Raw genomic sequence first — 16,069 nt, 5'->3', positions numbered from 1 at the left:
GATCCGGGCTTGAGAATACTTCGGAGTATATCGTGTGCAGTGCTGCAGGCCTCAGGTAGGTTCTTGTTTGGATCAGTCGGAGAGTAACAGCTTGGGCCCTGCACAGCTAGGAGTGTGGCAGGGGAGCACTCTTCTTCAGAGATAACGGTGCTTACATATCTTGTACGGTTAGAGAGGCTCGCATCGCCCAGAAAATGACGCACTACCCGGCACTCCTTCAATCGAACCTCGAGCAGCCGAATGCGCCTCCTCGTTCGAATGGATTGAAGCATCCTCGATCGGTTCAAGGTGTGCACTAAGCCAAACTAATGAGTGATTTTTTAGGCATTTGGCTTTTTTAAGAATTTGTAGGACCCGGGGAGCCACTATACCCATTTGAAATGCCTTGATAGCAGCCTTGGAATCTGAATAAATTGCGTTGTGGACACCATCCGTCAATGCAAAAGCAATGGCAACCTGCTCTGCAACGCTGGTGCTAGAAGCGTTATCGGCAGTGAAGCTCATTACTTCAGAATCACAGTCAACAACCGCTGACGAGAACGCTTCTTTTTGAGCGTACGATTCAGCATCCAAAAATCAGGCTTGTTCCTGGTCCAAGCGGACACTGGTGAGCAGAGTTTTACCTCTTGCTCATCTTCATGCTGCGTTGTAGGTTGGACGCACATTGCGTGACATACGCTGTATGAAAATCTTGGACTTTACTTCGTTGGGCTGCTTAACAGCATCAGAACCGATGACCGCGTGGGGTTGCGTCCCAGCACGCCGAGTATGGCCCACCCGTGGGGTGCCGGACAGTCTGACAAACTATGAAAACTCTTTGGTCTAAACTCTTTGGTCATGGAATCCACGACCAATGAGTTAAGTAAGACGTTTTCGCCGCGGAAAGCCAGGACAGGTTTCGTCAGTACCTTTTGTTGCAATGGCCGATGGCTTTTTGTGTCATATTTTTTTAACCTTGCCCCTCGGGGCAAGCAGAGTTGGTTTGTTTCATTGCGGTGTAGAATAGCTACGGTCGTATAACGTTTACAAGCTACAATTCACCGCGTGCTTCTTCCTTTTTTTTAGGCCCGAACAACGTGTATAACCGAAGATTCTTTTGAATTACTTTAGCGGGCATTTCTGACACAAGCGGCTGAGTTTTAATGACGGCAATATGTAGTACTGTATGTTTCTTTATCTAGGTACGTTTGCTTGCTTTTGGGAAGAGGCTGACAAATATATATGAAGTTGTAACTCTACATGTACTTTTTTGCGTGAAAGAGACAGCTGAAAATGGAGAAACCTACGGTAGAGCTATGCATGAGCCAGATTTCCGTGCCCGCGCTCGGCCTGTGCCCGCTGACTGCGTCGTAGGCCCGCCCGAGGCCAAGGCTGAAGTGCTGTGAGCCCATCCTGTCTGGTCCTAGCAAAAAGTAAAAAAAAATACCCACAAAGATCTGGATCCTGCCTGGCCCAGCCCGAGAATATGACGACTTTCTACGTAGTCATCGAGGATATCATTTTACAATATAGTGCCAATTTATTCAACATATCAAAGTGAAACGTAAGCAAACGACGCATGACAGTCGCGAAGAAGGCTTTACGGGGCGAACAAAAAAATTGCGTGTTTACGTTGGGGCTTGATTCGGATCTTCCACCTTGCATGGTCCAGCGGATAAAAAAAAACAAGGTAGCTCAAGCCCAGCCTGGGGACGAGATGAAGAGGCATCGGTCCACCCTAGCCTCACCCACGGGCTGGGCCTGGAGTTGAGCATTCTGGGCTACTCAGAGCTAGTGCACACGTCTAATCTACAATCATTGAAGTGCACAAGAAGGCGCTACAGATTCTTTCTGCAAAGAGCAAGAAAAAGCTAGCAATGAAATAAACGACGTACTTGAGCCCATAGTTTTATATGATCAAGAAGCCAGTGCAAGTTCTCGAAGAAAGAAATACGCTAGCCTACAGAAAGTTTAGAGCGCATTCATTATAGCGTGCATTTCTTTATATATCACAGCCGATTCAAATTTCACTATGCTGAACTTTATTTTCGCCGATGATCCTTGTTACCCTAATGACTCAACAACAACTTTAGTGCATATCACTTAATATGAAGGATATTGTCACACAGCGGCCCATATATAACCTTTCCTCTAGGTGCATGCTTCGCGAACTGTTGCACGCATTTAGGGTGAGGTCCTTGCTTTACCCACGCATCCCAAAGCCGCAAGTCGAAGTAGGGTTCCCAACCTGCAAAGGCACAGCAAAGGGTTTTCATTATTGACGTAACAGATAGCGCAACATTTATGAGGTACCAAAAAATGGCGCAGTGAGCACACCTGCGGCACTGGTCACTATTCAGCCGATTTAACACGATCGATGCTGAAGAGGAAACACATGAAGATGAACATTTTGTAAGAACGAGGCTGTATTTAGTGAACGCCCGCAGTACATAATTGTTTTGATCCTCTTCATAAAGGTGCTTAGAAAGGTGGGGGCCAATCTTGTGTATAGTGCACTTATTCTTTATCACGTCCTCTCTGAATATATGTTATGATAGCTAACAGAATTTTGTTTCTATGACGTGCTTTAGTGATATCGATATTTGAAACTGTTCACTGTGAAAATCACGATAATTATGCTGGATTCTCCGTTAGAATACGCACATATTTTCTGAAAACATTATATACTCCTTCGTACAGCCCATGCAATCACCCACGTGATAAAAAATAGTAGTTTGTTTTCCTTAGACTCATTACTTACCGAATTGTTCTTGCGAGACTTTCATTACGGCGCACCGGTAGCGCATGTGGATATATAGCACCTTCTCCTTGGTAATAAACATGCCTCCTGAAAAATAACATCCGACCAAATACAGTCTTTGATTCAGGTGAAATGCGCTGAAATGGTGATTGGCCTAAGTTATGAAACATAGACAGTTGTATACATTTGGTCTAGCTTAGGTAATCTCAATAAAATCTTTGTCACTTCGAACGCCAATTGAGGCTATTGTCTATGTTCTGAGTCAATCATAACTACTCTTTAAGCAACTGCGGAACCTACAATCGCATCCAGAATTGTCGACGCCAATGTTCTGCCTTATTTGAAGCCCCTTGAGGTAAAAAAAAAACAACTACTTCATCCTACATTTATGTTTCCTTGACGTTATGGTCTGGCTAGCTTCTAGTGAGTTAAAGAGGTCAACCAGGTATAGTAGGCCGATATTAGAGAAACTACAAAAAATACAAGAACTAAGCGAAAGCAAAATCTCACAAGGTCCCTTACACAATCTACTAAATTGACTCGACATCGAAAGTCATCGTTTTCTTCTCAGGAGATGTACTGAACGCGATGCACCCTTTCGACAGTGTTCTTGACCTTAATCTTTTCTGCACATGAACTGCGTACAGGGTTGGAAATATTGCAGGCTTTCTGCGTCAATATGGCGATCAAAACTTTCAACAAAAAAGTTTATCATGAATGAAAGGTACTGTCGGGCAAACGAAAATACGTAATTTAAAACAGAACAGACTTTGCCTACTCCCCACGCTGTGAAAGGGGATATACAGTGATAGTGTTACGACGCTGACTCGATGGCTGTAAGGTGGGTTGAATAAGACATTGTGCGCAAACGTACCCTGAGCATTACATTTCGAATAACACTGTGGCGTGACATACGCCGTGACGTTTAGGCAGGAGCCACAAACCAGCACCGCAGCGCCCACTTTGAAAACATTATTTTTCTAGTCACTTTGATTACAACATGTTCTATGTGCACCCATCTTTCTGAATCTCATATTATCACGACACCAATTTTTTTATAAAGTGTGATCGTGTTAAAAATGACATTATCATAGCCATGCAGAAAAGTGATTGTTTTTTTGTATAAATATTATCGCAACTGTTGTTTTTGTCAAAATAGATGACCATTTACCAGCTCTCACAACACTATGCCAACAAATGAAAATCCTTATTAGGACTAATTTGGTATTTCCGTATCCGTATTTTTCTATACGAGACGTAGTAATCTGCGAATAACCTAACCTGACGAGTTATGCCTTTTAGGAGGAGCTAAGTAACGGTCAAAGTGCAAGCCTGAGTTATTCCAGAAAGAAGCCGCATTCTTCTGGCATTCTTCTGGCATTCTTCTGCAAACGCCACTTCCTAGCTGAACAAACTGGTGAAGGTCCGTCAAACATATAAAATTAATCCAGCGAAAAACAGGCCATACTTTATTATATATTTAAATTTTACTAACATTTCGCATGGCAGGCATTTCAAAAGTATGGGAAGATTTTATCTACATCTGTCTTGTCATTAATTTGTTTTGTGAAATAATGCCGAATTGCACCAAGTTGTTGAACACTAGACAGACTAGCTCTGAAGCCATTTTGATAGGAATATAGAGCCATGTTCGTTTCAACTAACTAGGTAACGAGTTTCAGTATTGTATTGCACCTACTTCTAGTAGTGGGTCGTATGCCAAGGTGAAGGCACACACCACAGAGAAAAGAAGTGCACGTGGGCCCCGGCTCTGGCAAACAAGCCCAACCAACGCGCTTGGTTAGAGCCCCGTTTCCCAGACGTCAATAAACCTTGTCGACACCCCCGGAGTGACGTGACAATATGCTTCAAAGTTCCGCAAGACGTACAAGTGAAAGAAATTGAGTCTGTGATTTGATTGTAAAGAAGCATCACAACATTTGCAATAACTTTTATACTGGTAAATTTAGGTGGCGAGCAATGATCGGAAACTTATGGTTGTAGAGAAGGCATAAGCATTTCTTACAGGCTCGAGGTACCGCTTCATGAAGCGGTTCAGGCCGTTGAATTTATTATCATATAATTTTAAAAGAGCATGCCTGTTTCGGTAAAAAGTGATGCACATAGTGCCTCATTTCGCTGGAAATTTTGTCGCAGGTGGGCTTGAGTTATGCCAATGTCAGGAGATTAAACAATATGAAAAATGTCAAACGCTTCTGCTTGTTTGTTTCTCTCTTAGGCGGCAACGGCTTTACAGGAGGTTGTATGCGTTTAATATAACGCCAGAGTTTCGGAGTTGAATGCTTCATAAGTTTGCTAAGCGTTATACCATAGAATTGGTATCTCGCTATCTTTGTTTCTTCTTTTAGCAGCCCTTTTACCGAATTCATTTTCAGCAGAAGTATGGAACTGGGCATCATCTAATCTATTTCTTTATTGCTTTTATTCTGCACTTGATCTCAATAACATTGCGTGTAGTGAATGGGTTGTAATTTAGTGTTCTTTTGCGTCTGTAGAAGGTATTGCCTGAAGAAGTGCATACACCTGCTTTGAACAGCCGCCAAAGTTCATCAATACTGGCAGAGCCATATAAAATAAGTTCTCAAACGTTCTCGTTCTCATAGACAAAGTAGGTAATCAATTTATAACTTCCTCATTTGCTTTGTGAATGCAATCGCAGGCCTTCTCAAAATACGTTAACCAGTTTTATCAGGGACAGTTAGTGTACAAAAGTTTAGTCCGAATATTGAATAAAGACATTGAGTCAGTCAAGATTCGCCAGGAGTCACTGGGCGACACTGTTTCACTGGACGACACTAGTTCTAGTGTCGCCACACATTTTCGACCCTAGAACTGGTGCATGGAGTCGACAATGCTGTAGTTCACAGCTGCATTGGGGCTACCATGAGGCACAACACCTGCAGCAATAACATCTCTTATGGCTCGAACACGTGCTTTTCTGCCACGTGTCACTTCAGCCTCATTTTACTACTTCGCATCTTGCTCGCAGATGTCTTCTCCAACTTCGCTGTGCACCTCAATTTGAAAAAGGAGGGCACTTAGAAGAACAAAACGAGAATGTCGCCTGGCTCTTCAAAATCTCATTTGTCGATCTTTGTATGAATAACCTCAATGTCCTGAGAGGGTGCCACAAGGTCAGGTTCTTTCAATATCAAGAAGCGACGCAAGATGCTCTAAAGCCTCCTAGATGAGTTTTGCGAGTTGTCAAGACATTTAGCAGATCTGAACAGGGAAGCAAGCACTCCGGGCCTCAGCACAAAAAACTAAGAATGGCAGACAAGGTTGCTGCGATGTCCCATGAAATAAACTGCGAGAGTAAATGTTTTCCAGTGAAGAACACACCACCACCTCTCCAAACTTCAGCGCCACTGGCAGCTGCTTCTGTCTTCGCTTTCACTCAAAAGCACATATCACCATTTTCTCGCATACTATAATGCGCACTCATATTATGTGATACAAACAACATGAGAACCAGCAGTTTTGTCACCATTTTGCGGCGTTTCGTCGCTCGTCGTTGAATAACATCGTGGTGGCAACAAATCATTCGCATCATCGAAGACACTAAGCCGTGGTTGTTTATTATTCATCCTTCTACAGCCGCCTTGAGTTAATTACCTGCTGACCATGATGACTCAAGCCCACGTATTTCTTCGACGATGCGTAATGTACTTGCTGCAAGATTTCGGCGCTGCGATACTTTAGCTAACAGATCTCGATATGTCACGTTGAGTGCTACATCGACAGGAGCTAACATATTAGCGGAAGCGCTTGCGCAAGGAGTACTTGTTGCTTCTGCGTTCTGCCACCAATACGGTACCCAAAACATCACTACCCCTTCAAGGCGCTGACGTAGTCCTTGTGCACGCCGACTCACACACCAATGCTATGGTAGGTGGATCGTGTGACGAAAATGCCTCACGGTCGTGACATCACATGTGTCTGCCGCCGGAAGCTAGTTTCTGACCATAGAACTAAGTGCTCTGTTCAGAAAGTTTACCTTCGCAAGGCAGTTAGCACGCTATATGGTAGACAGTTATGGGACTGTGTTATAGAATGAAGAAAATGAAGGGGTGTCGAGCCCAAGCAACAGCCACTGGGGCAAACACGAGCAGGTTTCTTGCATTTGTTGAAAATACTCAAGAGGACAAGAATGGTAATTTTGCTCCGTCCTTTCGCTACATCTCAGCGACGTATGCAAAATGATTTTAAATATGAAGCATTTCTTAGTGAATTTCGGCGACTTTCTTTCTTTCTTTCTATCTATCTATCTATCTATCTATCTATCTATCTATCTATCTATCTATCTATCTATCTATCTATCTATCTATCTATCTATCTATCTATCTATCTATCTATCTATCTATCTATCTATCTATCTATCTATCTATCTATCTATCTATCTATCTATCTATCTATCTATCTATCTATCTATCTATCTATCTATCTATCTATCTATCTATCTATCTATCTATCTATCTATCTATCTATCTATCTATCTGTCTGTCTGTCTGTCTGTCTGTCTGTCTGTCTGTCTGTCTGTCTGTCTGTCTGTCTGTCTGTCTGTCTGTCTGTCTGTCTGTCTGTCTGTCTGTCTGTCTGTCTGTCTGTCTACGAGTTCTAAATCTCCTGGCCTATCTATATGAAAATTGGTATGACATGACACGAGTGTATAACGAGCGTAAGTGACTAGTCACAACATGAAAATCATGACATGTATGTCAGGAATATCATGCTATATATTTCATGATATTGCTGCTCTTGCAGTGGTTTTGTTCACATGAGACAACGCAAAACTGGTGTGGTATGTCATGACTGCATAGCGAACTTTATTACAGACCGTATCGTAGAAATTATGAAATGCATGTCATGTAAGTGATGACTACGCGCCACGTTCATGGTGCGCTCGCACTCTCTTTGCTAACTTCACATATACCAAATTTGGTATAACGGTAAGTGAATTGTAACCAAGGTATATGACTTGAACAAACATGATGCGTGTCACGCAAGAACATGACAACACAGCATGCTCATGATCCACTCACGGCTGTTTCGCTGGCTTCACATGTATCAAATTTGGTATTACGCGACGTGAATGTTTACCGAAGTGTATGATTGGTGCAAACACTAAAATATGACATGCGTGTCACGTAAAAACATGACAATATACCCCGCTCATGATGCTCTCACGGTGGTTTCGCAAGCTTCTCATATACAAAATTAGGTATTACATAACGTGAATAGACGATGAAGGTAAATGACACGTCCAAACTTGATAATCTTGACATGCGTGTCATGCAAAACTTGACTACATGCTACATTAATAGCGTGCTTGCGGCTGTTTCGCTAGCATCAGATATACCAAATTTGGTGCTACGTGACGTTGCTGGACAAGACACTCAAATGCATGGCACAAACATAATAATCTTGTCATGGAAGTCATGTACGGCATAATTTACGTCACCTCGTAATGGTATTAAGATTTTATAGTGACATATAAACCTTCCTCATTCGTGATTCACATATCGATTCCCACTGTATGTGGCATCTCCCAATTTTAACGTTAGAGAGCTCGTGTCGCAGAAATTCTGCTGTCAGCATCGGCACCGTGGGTTGTTGGTGAGCGAAAAGTTGAGGAAGAAGCAAACAAAGCAAAGTCTAAAGGTTTCGGTCCTATTGAGGATCAAACCGGGGCGTTCGCGTGGCAAGCAGGTGTCCTACCACAAAGCCATGATGTTACTTGCAGCTGCTTCGGAATAAAAACTACATAAATACCATGTAGTTGAAGGAGTCTCCGTAACGCATTTTGTTCGACAGGTGTCATGACAAAAACGAGTCCATCCGGTGATTTGTAGGCGCATTTGAGAGGCCACCAAACTACGTCTAAAACGGCCGGGATAGTGCAGCCACCACCGCTGAAAACACACAGGAACTTTCAAACAGCTTTGAAAATGGACAACTACGTCCATCCAGCAGAAAACATATTATGCCTTTCCAGAGGCATTGATCAAGCAAAAAGCAAACGCTAGATAATCTGCTGCCATCTGTGAGGTATTATGAGAGTCTTTATGGCCTCCAAGATGGCGAACGCTCAGCGTGCATCTTGGAGTCCATGCGGCTCTTGCTTTAGATAAAAAACCTGTATGTACCAGTTGAGCAAGCACGTGTGCGTGCGTGTGTGTGTTTGTGTCTGTGTGCCGTCTCGGAGGCATTGTGAAAAACCTGTGTTGACTACAGAAGAGCGCCGTTGTAGCAGAGGGAAGTGGGCACACTGCACAATCATTGCATTATTATATATACGTCGCCCTTGCCCGCGCGCGCGTTTGTGTGTGTGTGTGTGTGTGTGTGTGTGTCATCTGGGAGACATTGTCTAAAACGTGTCTCGACTACAGCAGAGCGCCGTTCTAGCAGAGTAAAGTGGCCACAATGCACAGTCATTGCACTGGTATAGGTACGTCGCGCGCGTTTGTGTGCGTTTGTGTGTGCGTGTGTGTGTCACAAAACATACCAATAAGAACGCACTTGACGGTTGAGGACGCACTAGGGGCCGGATTTCGCTATCGCGTTCAACTCCGAAAGACGAAGCTTAAGGGTGCCCAATTTTTGTTGTGTGTAATGCTCATGTAAAGTCCACAAGTCTGGCACGGTTTCGCGATTGTTGGCTCATGGTTTCTAGTAGACAAACAGCGCCAAGACGACGGGATGAATGCAGGACGTGAACCCCGGCACTGACAAACAACTGAGAGGCATTTTTGATGTCGCTTAGTGCCTTGCTTGGGGCCTTTTCTTCGCCCTCTCTTTGCAATGCGTTTCTACATGGGCCAAGTCGAATTTCAGCAGCTGCAAATGTCCATTGATCACAGTGTTTGGACACAGCATACTCGAACGACAGTGGTTGTGACATCTCGGTGTACTGCTAAGTGGCTTCATGTCAAAGGGGTGACAAAGTGGCCAGGACAACTTTTTCTGCAACCACCAACGCAAACATGTAGCTAATTTAGCACAACCTGGCCAATGCCTGGCAATTGTGCCCTAGTGCCCAGTTGTCGGTGTGGAAAAGCTTTCCGCTCAGAGGATTAGTGAAGCGCAAGTGGAAGCTTTGCCTATACCCTGCAATGCACGCAAAATCAAAACAAAAACGGTAGGGCTGAGAAATGGCAGGGAACAAGTTGCTTGAAGTGCGCGGTTCTCTCACCTTTTCATTGTCGTAATTGGGAATACGTTACTAAAGTAAGAGTTTTTCAGCGTACCTTGGTTGCGGACGTGCATGACATCTTTCTGCTGCTTTGAAAATAATCCCTCGAGGTTCCTGGCTCTCCATCGGCTGTGAATGTAAAGTAATAAAATAAGTGCGGGTTTTTTAGAAAGTGATATATATACCTTACTGTTGCTCATCAAAAAAGTACGTCCGTCTGAAGAAAATAGATGTGTGAGTAAAATTCTTCGCTTGGTCCATCTTACATCGAATGTATTCACTTGCACTCGTGTTGTATGTCCATATACGTTGCGTTGTACATACAAACTGCAAGAACAAAGCAAATTACAGTGAATGTATGTTACTAATTAGCAAATACATAAAGAAATCAAAAAGAGGCCCATGTAATAACGGAGTGCAGCTCAATTATTTATTGCTGGAAATAGGGATGAATGGAATTCGTTATATTATAAATAGTTGAGTAACATTCAGAAGCTATGCCCTGGAAGTACCCTTGGACAGCATGTTATAAAATGAAAATGAGCATTTTATTGATTGTTTGCAATCCCTTGCTTTCGCTGCAGTTCGTATTGCCACAACGGCCAACGAATGACAATACGGCATTCACGTGATCTCAATATTGCACGTACTCTGCGCTGGTTTCCTTGCTAGAAATATCTATTTCGAATGGTGTGCTACCGTTATTTCTATGCATTCGCCTGTCTGTTTTATTTTTCTCTCATGACTGAATTGCCTAATCCACTGATTTGGCTTCTGTTGGTGGTATTTATGGGGTAAGTGTCATAACAGAAAGTTTTCTTGCTTGGTATCCAAGTGGCTCATGAACCGAGGACATTAGGCCGGTGGTATTGCGCATGCGCAAAGCCCCAAGTACATATGCGTCACCGAGTCGCTGTGGTTATGCCTTGACGCGACAACAAACGTTGCTGCCACCATGCACTAGCCTCCCAACGGAGATAGCTGACCCAGCGGATCATTTTACGCTCGACGTCACCCACGTTCACGGTGAGTCAAGCCGAGACAAGCCAGAGCCACCCAGTCGACTCCCGAGCACAAAGGCGCCAGCTCTCGAAAAGGATGGCTCGGTCGCCCTCCATGATGCCACCTCTGCCAAAGCAGCTTGGCGTAAGGTTTCACCACAGTGATGCTTTACTTGACTACGATGACTACAAGTCCTGTTCCCGTAACCGCATATATCTGGCTGTTTTCTCCAATAAACTTTTGGTTGTTGGTGTGCGCTGTATCCAGGTGTCTTCCTTTTGAACTTCAATTTTTTTTCGTGCAACTCATTTGCACCTGAACCTGCACCTGCACGAAAGTAAAAAATGGCTGTAAAGAAATAAAGTAGTTAACTGGGCGACTTGCTTGTGCATCCCTAAGATACACAGACAAAAACAAGGCCATGAAATTGAAACATATGACAAGTACTGACCTCCAAAGGAATATTTATTGACAACATACATTTTATATGTACTTGCGTGAACAATAAAAAAAACAGGACAGGAAAGTGATGGAAAAATGATGAGGAAAAAACAACAGGCAAGTGATGCACGCAGTGATAGGAAACCACCAAAAAAGCACTAACCACACTGGCCAGCTCCGTGAAATGATGTATTCTAAGCAGCAGAGCTTTTTGTCAGATACTTCCACCAATAGCTTGCTTACTTATCCACTGCTATCTCGCGCCACCTGAGCACGTAGCCTTATTGAATATGCACGCTTGCTCATCATTTATCTTACATCCAGCTGCGGTCCTTTAAAACTGTGGAGGACATCCACACGTGGTCATGTGCAATGCCGGGACGCAATCATTGTCATTACAAATTTTATTGAATCATTCATGTGAGCGGTCGTTTAGGCATTTGTCCGGCCTGCCTACCTAATCGTCCCCGCGAGACAAGAGATACTGTATAAACACCGCGCCTCGCACACAGTCAGCAAACAGTGTTCTGTGTTTGACCACACACTGTTTTCCTCGTCTCCTTACGGGACAATTTTTATTCGCCAACTTCAACAACTTGTGGGGGATATTGAGAAAAAATTGACATTATTACGTGTGACGGAGCACAGAGACATGATGAACGCTCACCTGTTCTTCATCGGCTTCTCCTACCGTGGCCTTGTTGATCCATTACATACGTTGTCCTATCTTCTTGAGGAAACGGGTTACAGAGAGCACATATGGCATCACTACTACTTTGTTTCACTTTATGAGCAATCAATCTTGCATTGTCGCCGGCATCATTCTTACGTAGACATTTTCGGTTCATTGCCTCAGCCACTAAAATGAGCAAAAGGTGCGGGTACATTTCTCTTTTTAGGCATTTCGAGTGTATCAGGAGAGGAGCTTCCGAAGCGTGTAGGTAGGACGACTTGAAATTGTTCGACGACGATGACTTTGTGATAGCTATCTTTAATAACTTGCTAAAGGCCGACGAAGACGGAAGGATAGCCTACTGCGAAGGCGGCTCGTAACTCCAGCCTGAGTGGTACACTGCGTGCGAGATGCCTCCTTCGGCATCTCTTAAGTCAGCCCAATCGGAGAGACACTCATGAAGAGTTACAAAGACATTCATAAGCAGGCAATAAAACACTTGCCATTGACACTGCAAACTGAACAGATAATCATCCAAATATAAACAAGTTCTTATGACGAATAGTTTCTTAAGCCCTTCAGTCATTTTCTTAGATCATCTGATGGTTTGATGATCTCATGAATTGAACCCACTAACCGACCACATAGACAGTAAACGTAAAACTTAGTCGAGCCCACTAACGTACCGCAAATGCGACAGGTCAGGGGGCTCGACTGAGTGGCACGTCGTCAGAGAATCACACACGGGGTGAGGGATGTGCGTGGTATTCAACTGAAAGTGCATAATGATGCTCTTTCGCATCTTCAGCGTATACGCTGCTGATTGGCGATGCTGCCATGGGATGCCGGCAAATTTTCGTGGCTGATGAGCGTATAAAGCTTCCGCCCTGATGAGTGAACTCCGTGAACCTTCACGCGAGTGAACTACCAGTAACCTATATTATAGTTCATTTATTTGAAAATTCACTAAATATAGAACTGAATTGCACTCAGTAGATAGCAGGTTGAGAGTGTGAAAGATAATTTGTTTTGAAAATATTTCTGTAATTCTTATTTGAATTGGCGCTTTCAAGTGCAAAAAATGCACAGTTGCCCAGAGAGTCTACCTTTGTGTGCACTGCTTCTGGCGCAGATCATTGCTGTGACACGAAGTCTGGACACCTTTTAATATATCCTACAGCCATGGCTTGTGATACAGAATTTCAACGTGCACCACCAATTGCAACATTTTCGTCGCATTCTTCTTCCTACTGTTTCAGACGAACATTGCAAAGAAGCACGTTCATCCATGTCTCGCAGAACTTCATTGCCAAGGTGGGCTATCTCACGGTGGGTGACGATGAAGTCATGGTGCCATTCGACCTCATTTTCCGTTTTACCTTTGTTCCTGTGGCACTTGCTGTGAGCCATTGTGAAGCTGCTCAGAAGCTTGGTGAACGTACCGTGTTTTATATTCAGGATTTCGTAAAAGACTGCTTGATTTCTGTTTAAGGAATACCTGCTTTATTTTCCATGGTGTCATTCACAAGCAGCTGCATGGATCAACTATGCGCGCTTCGATCTCCATAAAGGCGGTCAAACAGGCTATGGAGTCAATGGAAAGCCGGTCTCTGGCATCCTTCGACCCTCCTCGGAAAGTATTCTTCCGATACGATGATGACTGCTCTTGCATCATGTAAAATGAACGCCTGTTCAAGTTCACGAAACACTTGAATAGCATTGAGAAAGCTGTCAAATTCACCGTGGAAGAGAAGAGCACTGGACGTCTATTTTTTATGGATGTAGTGATACAGCGGCACCGACAGCGTCTGTCGTTAAAAGTCCATAACAAGGACGTACATAGTAGTGCTTATCTTTATTTCGCATTGATTAAACCCGTAAGGCACGAACGGTCTGTGGCATATTCTTTAATAAAAAAGGGCCTAAAATATTAGCAAGCCAGAAGACTTACTTAGATTCAGACTTCGCGGTCATCCGACGCGAACACCCTGCGTGTGCGTACCCCAAAAGTTTTATTGTTTCGTCCGAGAAACGAGCCGTGCACCCGACTGAGCCACGTAATTCCCTCAACCAGCGTCGCGCCTCCATTCCGTACGTTGCCGGCATGAGCGAAGAACTGGCACGTGTTCTGCGTGGATATATTGTGCAAATCACCCACATCTCGAGCCATAAGCTATGTCACGAGCTTGTCAGCGTTAAGAAAAAATTAAAAAAAGGAAACGTTTCCTGACATTGTATATACGATTCCTTGTGCTAACTGCACTTAGGTCTACGTGGGTGAAAGCGAAAATTTCAAGCGACGTCAAAAGAAGCACTTCAATGAAGTGAAAATTGAAAAAAAAAGTTATTTGCAGTGCCCTCGCACACGCAGAAAAAAAACGCACCACGGCCTCGACTAAGATCAAGCAACAGGTGTTGCCAGGGAAGAGAACTGAATGAAACAGCACTACGTGAATCTTTGACAATCCCAGCAGCAGAAAACACAACCACAACGTCGGCAATCTACCTCTTACGTATGCAAGCCTCAGGCGATTATTATGGCGCATTTAAACTGCAGGCTTCGGCTTTCCAGCTTAAGAACAAGGCTTCCTTGTGGAAACCAATACGTCTTTTTATTATATTTTGACAACCTCTTGGTCGACGTCCTGCCTTTTATTCAATAATATCGACACTCTCGGCTGGTTTTTGCTGCCGGTGTCAGCGTCGTCGTCATTCACCGTATATGTATGTATTCCTATATATACGTAAACACGAGAAAGAAAAACAATCGAGAAAAAGACGCCACAACGCCGAATCGAAGCTGGGGCCTCTGAGTTGCGGATACGAGGCGCCAACCACTAAGCCAGCAGCTCGCTGGCTATTTATATTAGGTGTTAAGTGCTAAGTGGTAGATATAAATAGCAAGCTATTTATATCTGCCACTTACCACTGTTGACGGACATATCGGGGAGGGAGGGAATTGCCATGTTTGCACCATTTACAGCAAGATGGCGCAATGAGCGCGCCTCGCCAGATCATCACGACTAATCACGACGGGGCGGGGCGTACTCTCATCTCCCACGCTTACTTTGCCCTACGCAGAGGATGGGGACGACGCTTACTCGCGCGCGCTTATCTCCCGGCGGGGAGGATCGGGTTTTCCTCGGAACAATGCTGGTATAGTTACCGGGCGCACAAAGTTAACTTCAATCGTTGCACAGTCTCCGTTAGCGAAAAGAGCGCGTTTTTCTGATACAGTGAAGTAACAACTGAAACGCCTATTTGCGTTCATCTCTACCTGGGAGAACGTTTCGTGCGTCATTTGTGCGTGAGAAACGCGGGGCATGTTTTGATCTTCTTGCCATTCGGCGCGTGACCGTCCAATTTTTTGCTTTAGCGTTCATTGCTACGCCTTTACGGCAAAGGTGTGGCTTTTTTCTACATTTCAAAGCACTTCTAAACATGGAAACTCTGGGCAAGTAATGATTCGGTGGTACATTTTCGTCTCCCGCTTGGCCACTTTGCTATGGTGGCACTGCTGCACAAGCGATGTTTCCCCGCCACCGATGAACAAGTCACTTGTGGTTAGAACACCTGGACTATACCAGGGATGAGGAGCGCTAAACTTCATTGATTTAGCCTAAACAACAGTTCAACTGAAATATGCTTTATTATGAATTCATTTTAACTAAAAGAGTTTTGCATAGAATACAAAAGAAAATCACCAAGGATTTTGTATTAAAGTTTGTTATACCGAAATATTACACTGACGTTTGCGCCACAGAGAGCTCTCTATACAACGCCAACAAATGCTTCAGCACTGATAACAAAATCATACGAATATTGTCATTGGTGTGCACAAAAGGGAAATGCCACTCATACGAAAATGGAACTCTTGTTCACGGCAGTAAAACGTCAATTTGTAACTTTGTGTAATTTCTAATAAAATTTAACACCCGTGCAATAAAATATACCTACATGATGATGAAATCTCGTTTATTATAGGCTAGTTATGGTACTT

At 43.8% G+C, this 16,069-nt stretch overlaps 1 protein-coding gene across 2 annotated transcripts in view; it reads right to left on the bottom strand.

The window, feature by feature from the left end:
* Positions 1-1,998: 1,998 nt before the first annotated feature.
* Positions 1,999-16,069, bottom strand: part of LOC119167322 (uncharacterized) — a 60,857-nt gene continuing 46,786 nt past the window's right edge. Inside the window, exons 7-10 of one of the 2 annotated variants that reach the window (XM_075866683.1) lie at positions 10,139-10,280; positions 10,009-10,082; positions 2,741-2,827; positions 1,999-2,227 (exon numbers count right to left, since the gene is read on the bottom strand). In XM_075866683.1, coding sequence (XP_075722798.1) covers positions 2,164-2,227; positions 2,741-2,827; positions 10,009-10,082; positions 10,139-10,280 — 367 coding nt within the window. In that variant the 3' untranslated portion in view covers positions 1,999-2,163. The remainder of the gene's footprint in view (positions 2,228-2,740; positions 2,828-10,008; positions 10,083-10,138; positions 10,281-16,069) is intronic. The other variant, XM_075866684.1, reaches the window with a different exon arrangement.

Source organism: Rhipicephalus microplus, chromosome 6, assembly GCF_043290135.1.
Source record: "Rhipicephalus microplus isolate Deutch F79 chromosome 6, USDA_Rmic, whole genome shotgun sequence".
Taxonomy (NCBI): domain Eukaryota; kingdom Metazoa; phylum Arthropoda; class Arachnida; order Ixodida; family Ixodidae; genus Rhipicephalus; species Rhipicephalus microplus.
This window is presented reverse-complemented; position numbering and strand designations above follow the sequence as displayed.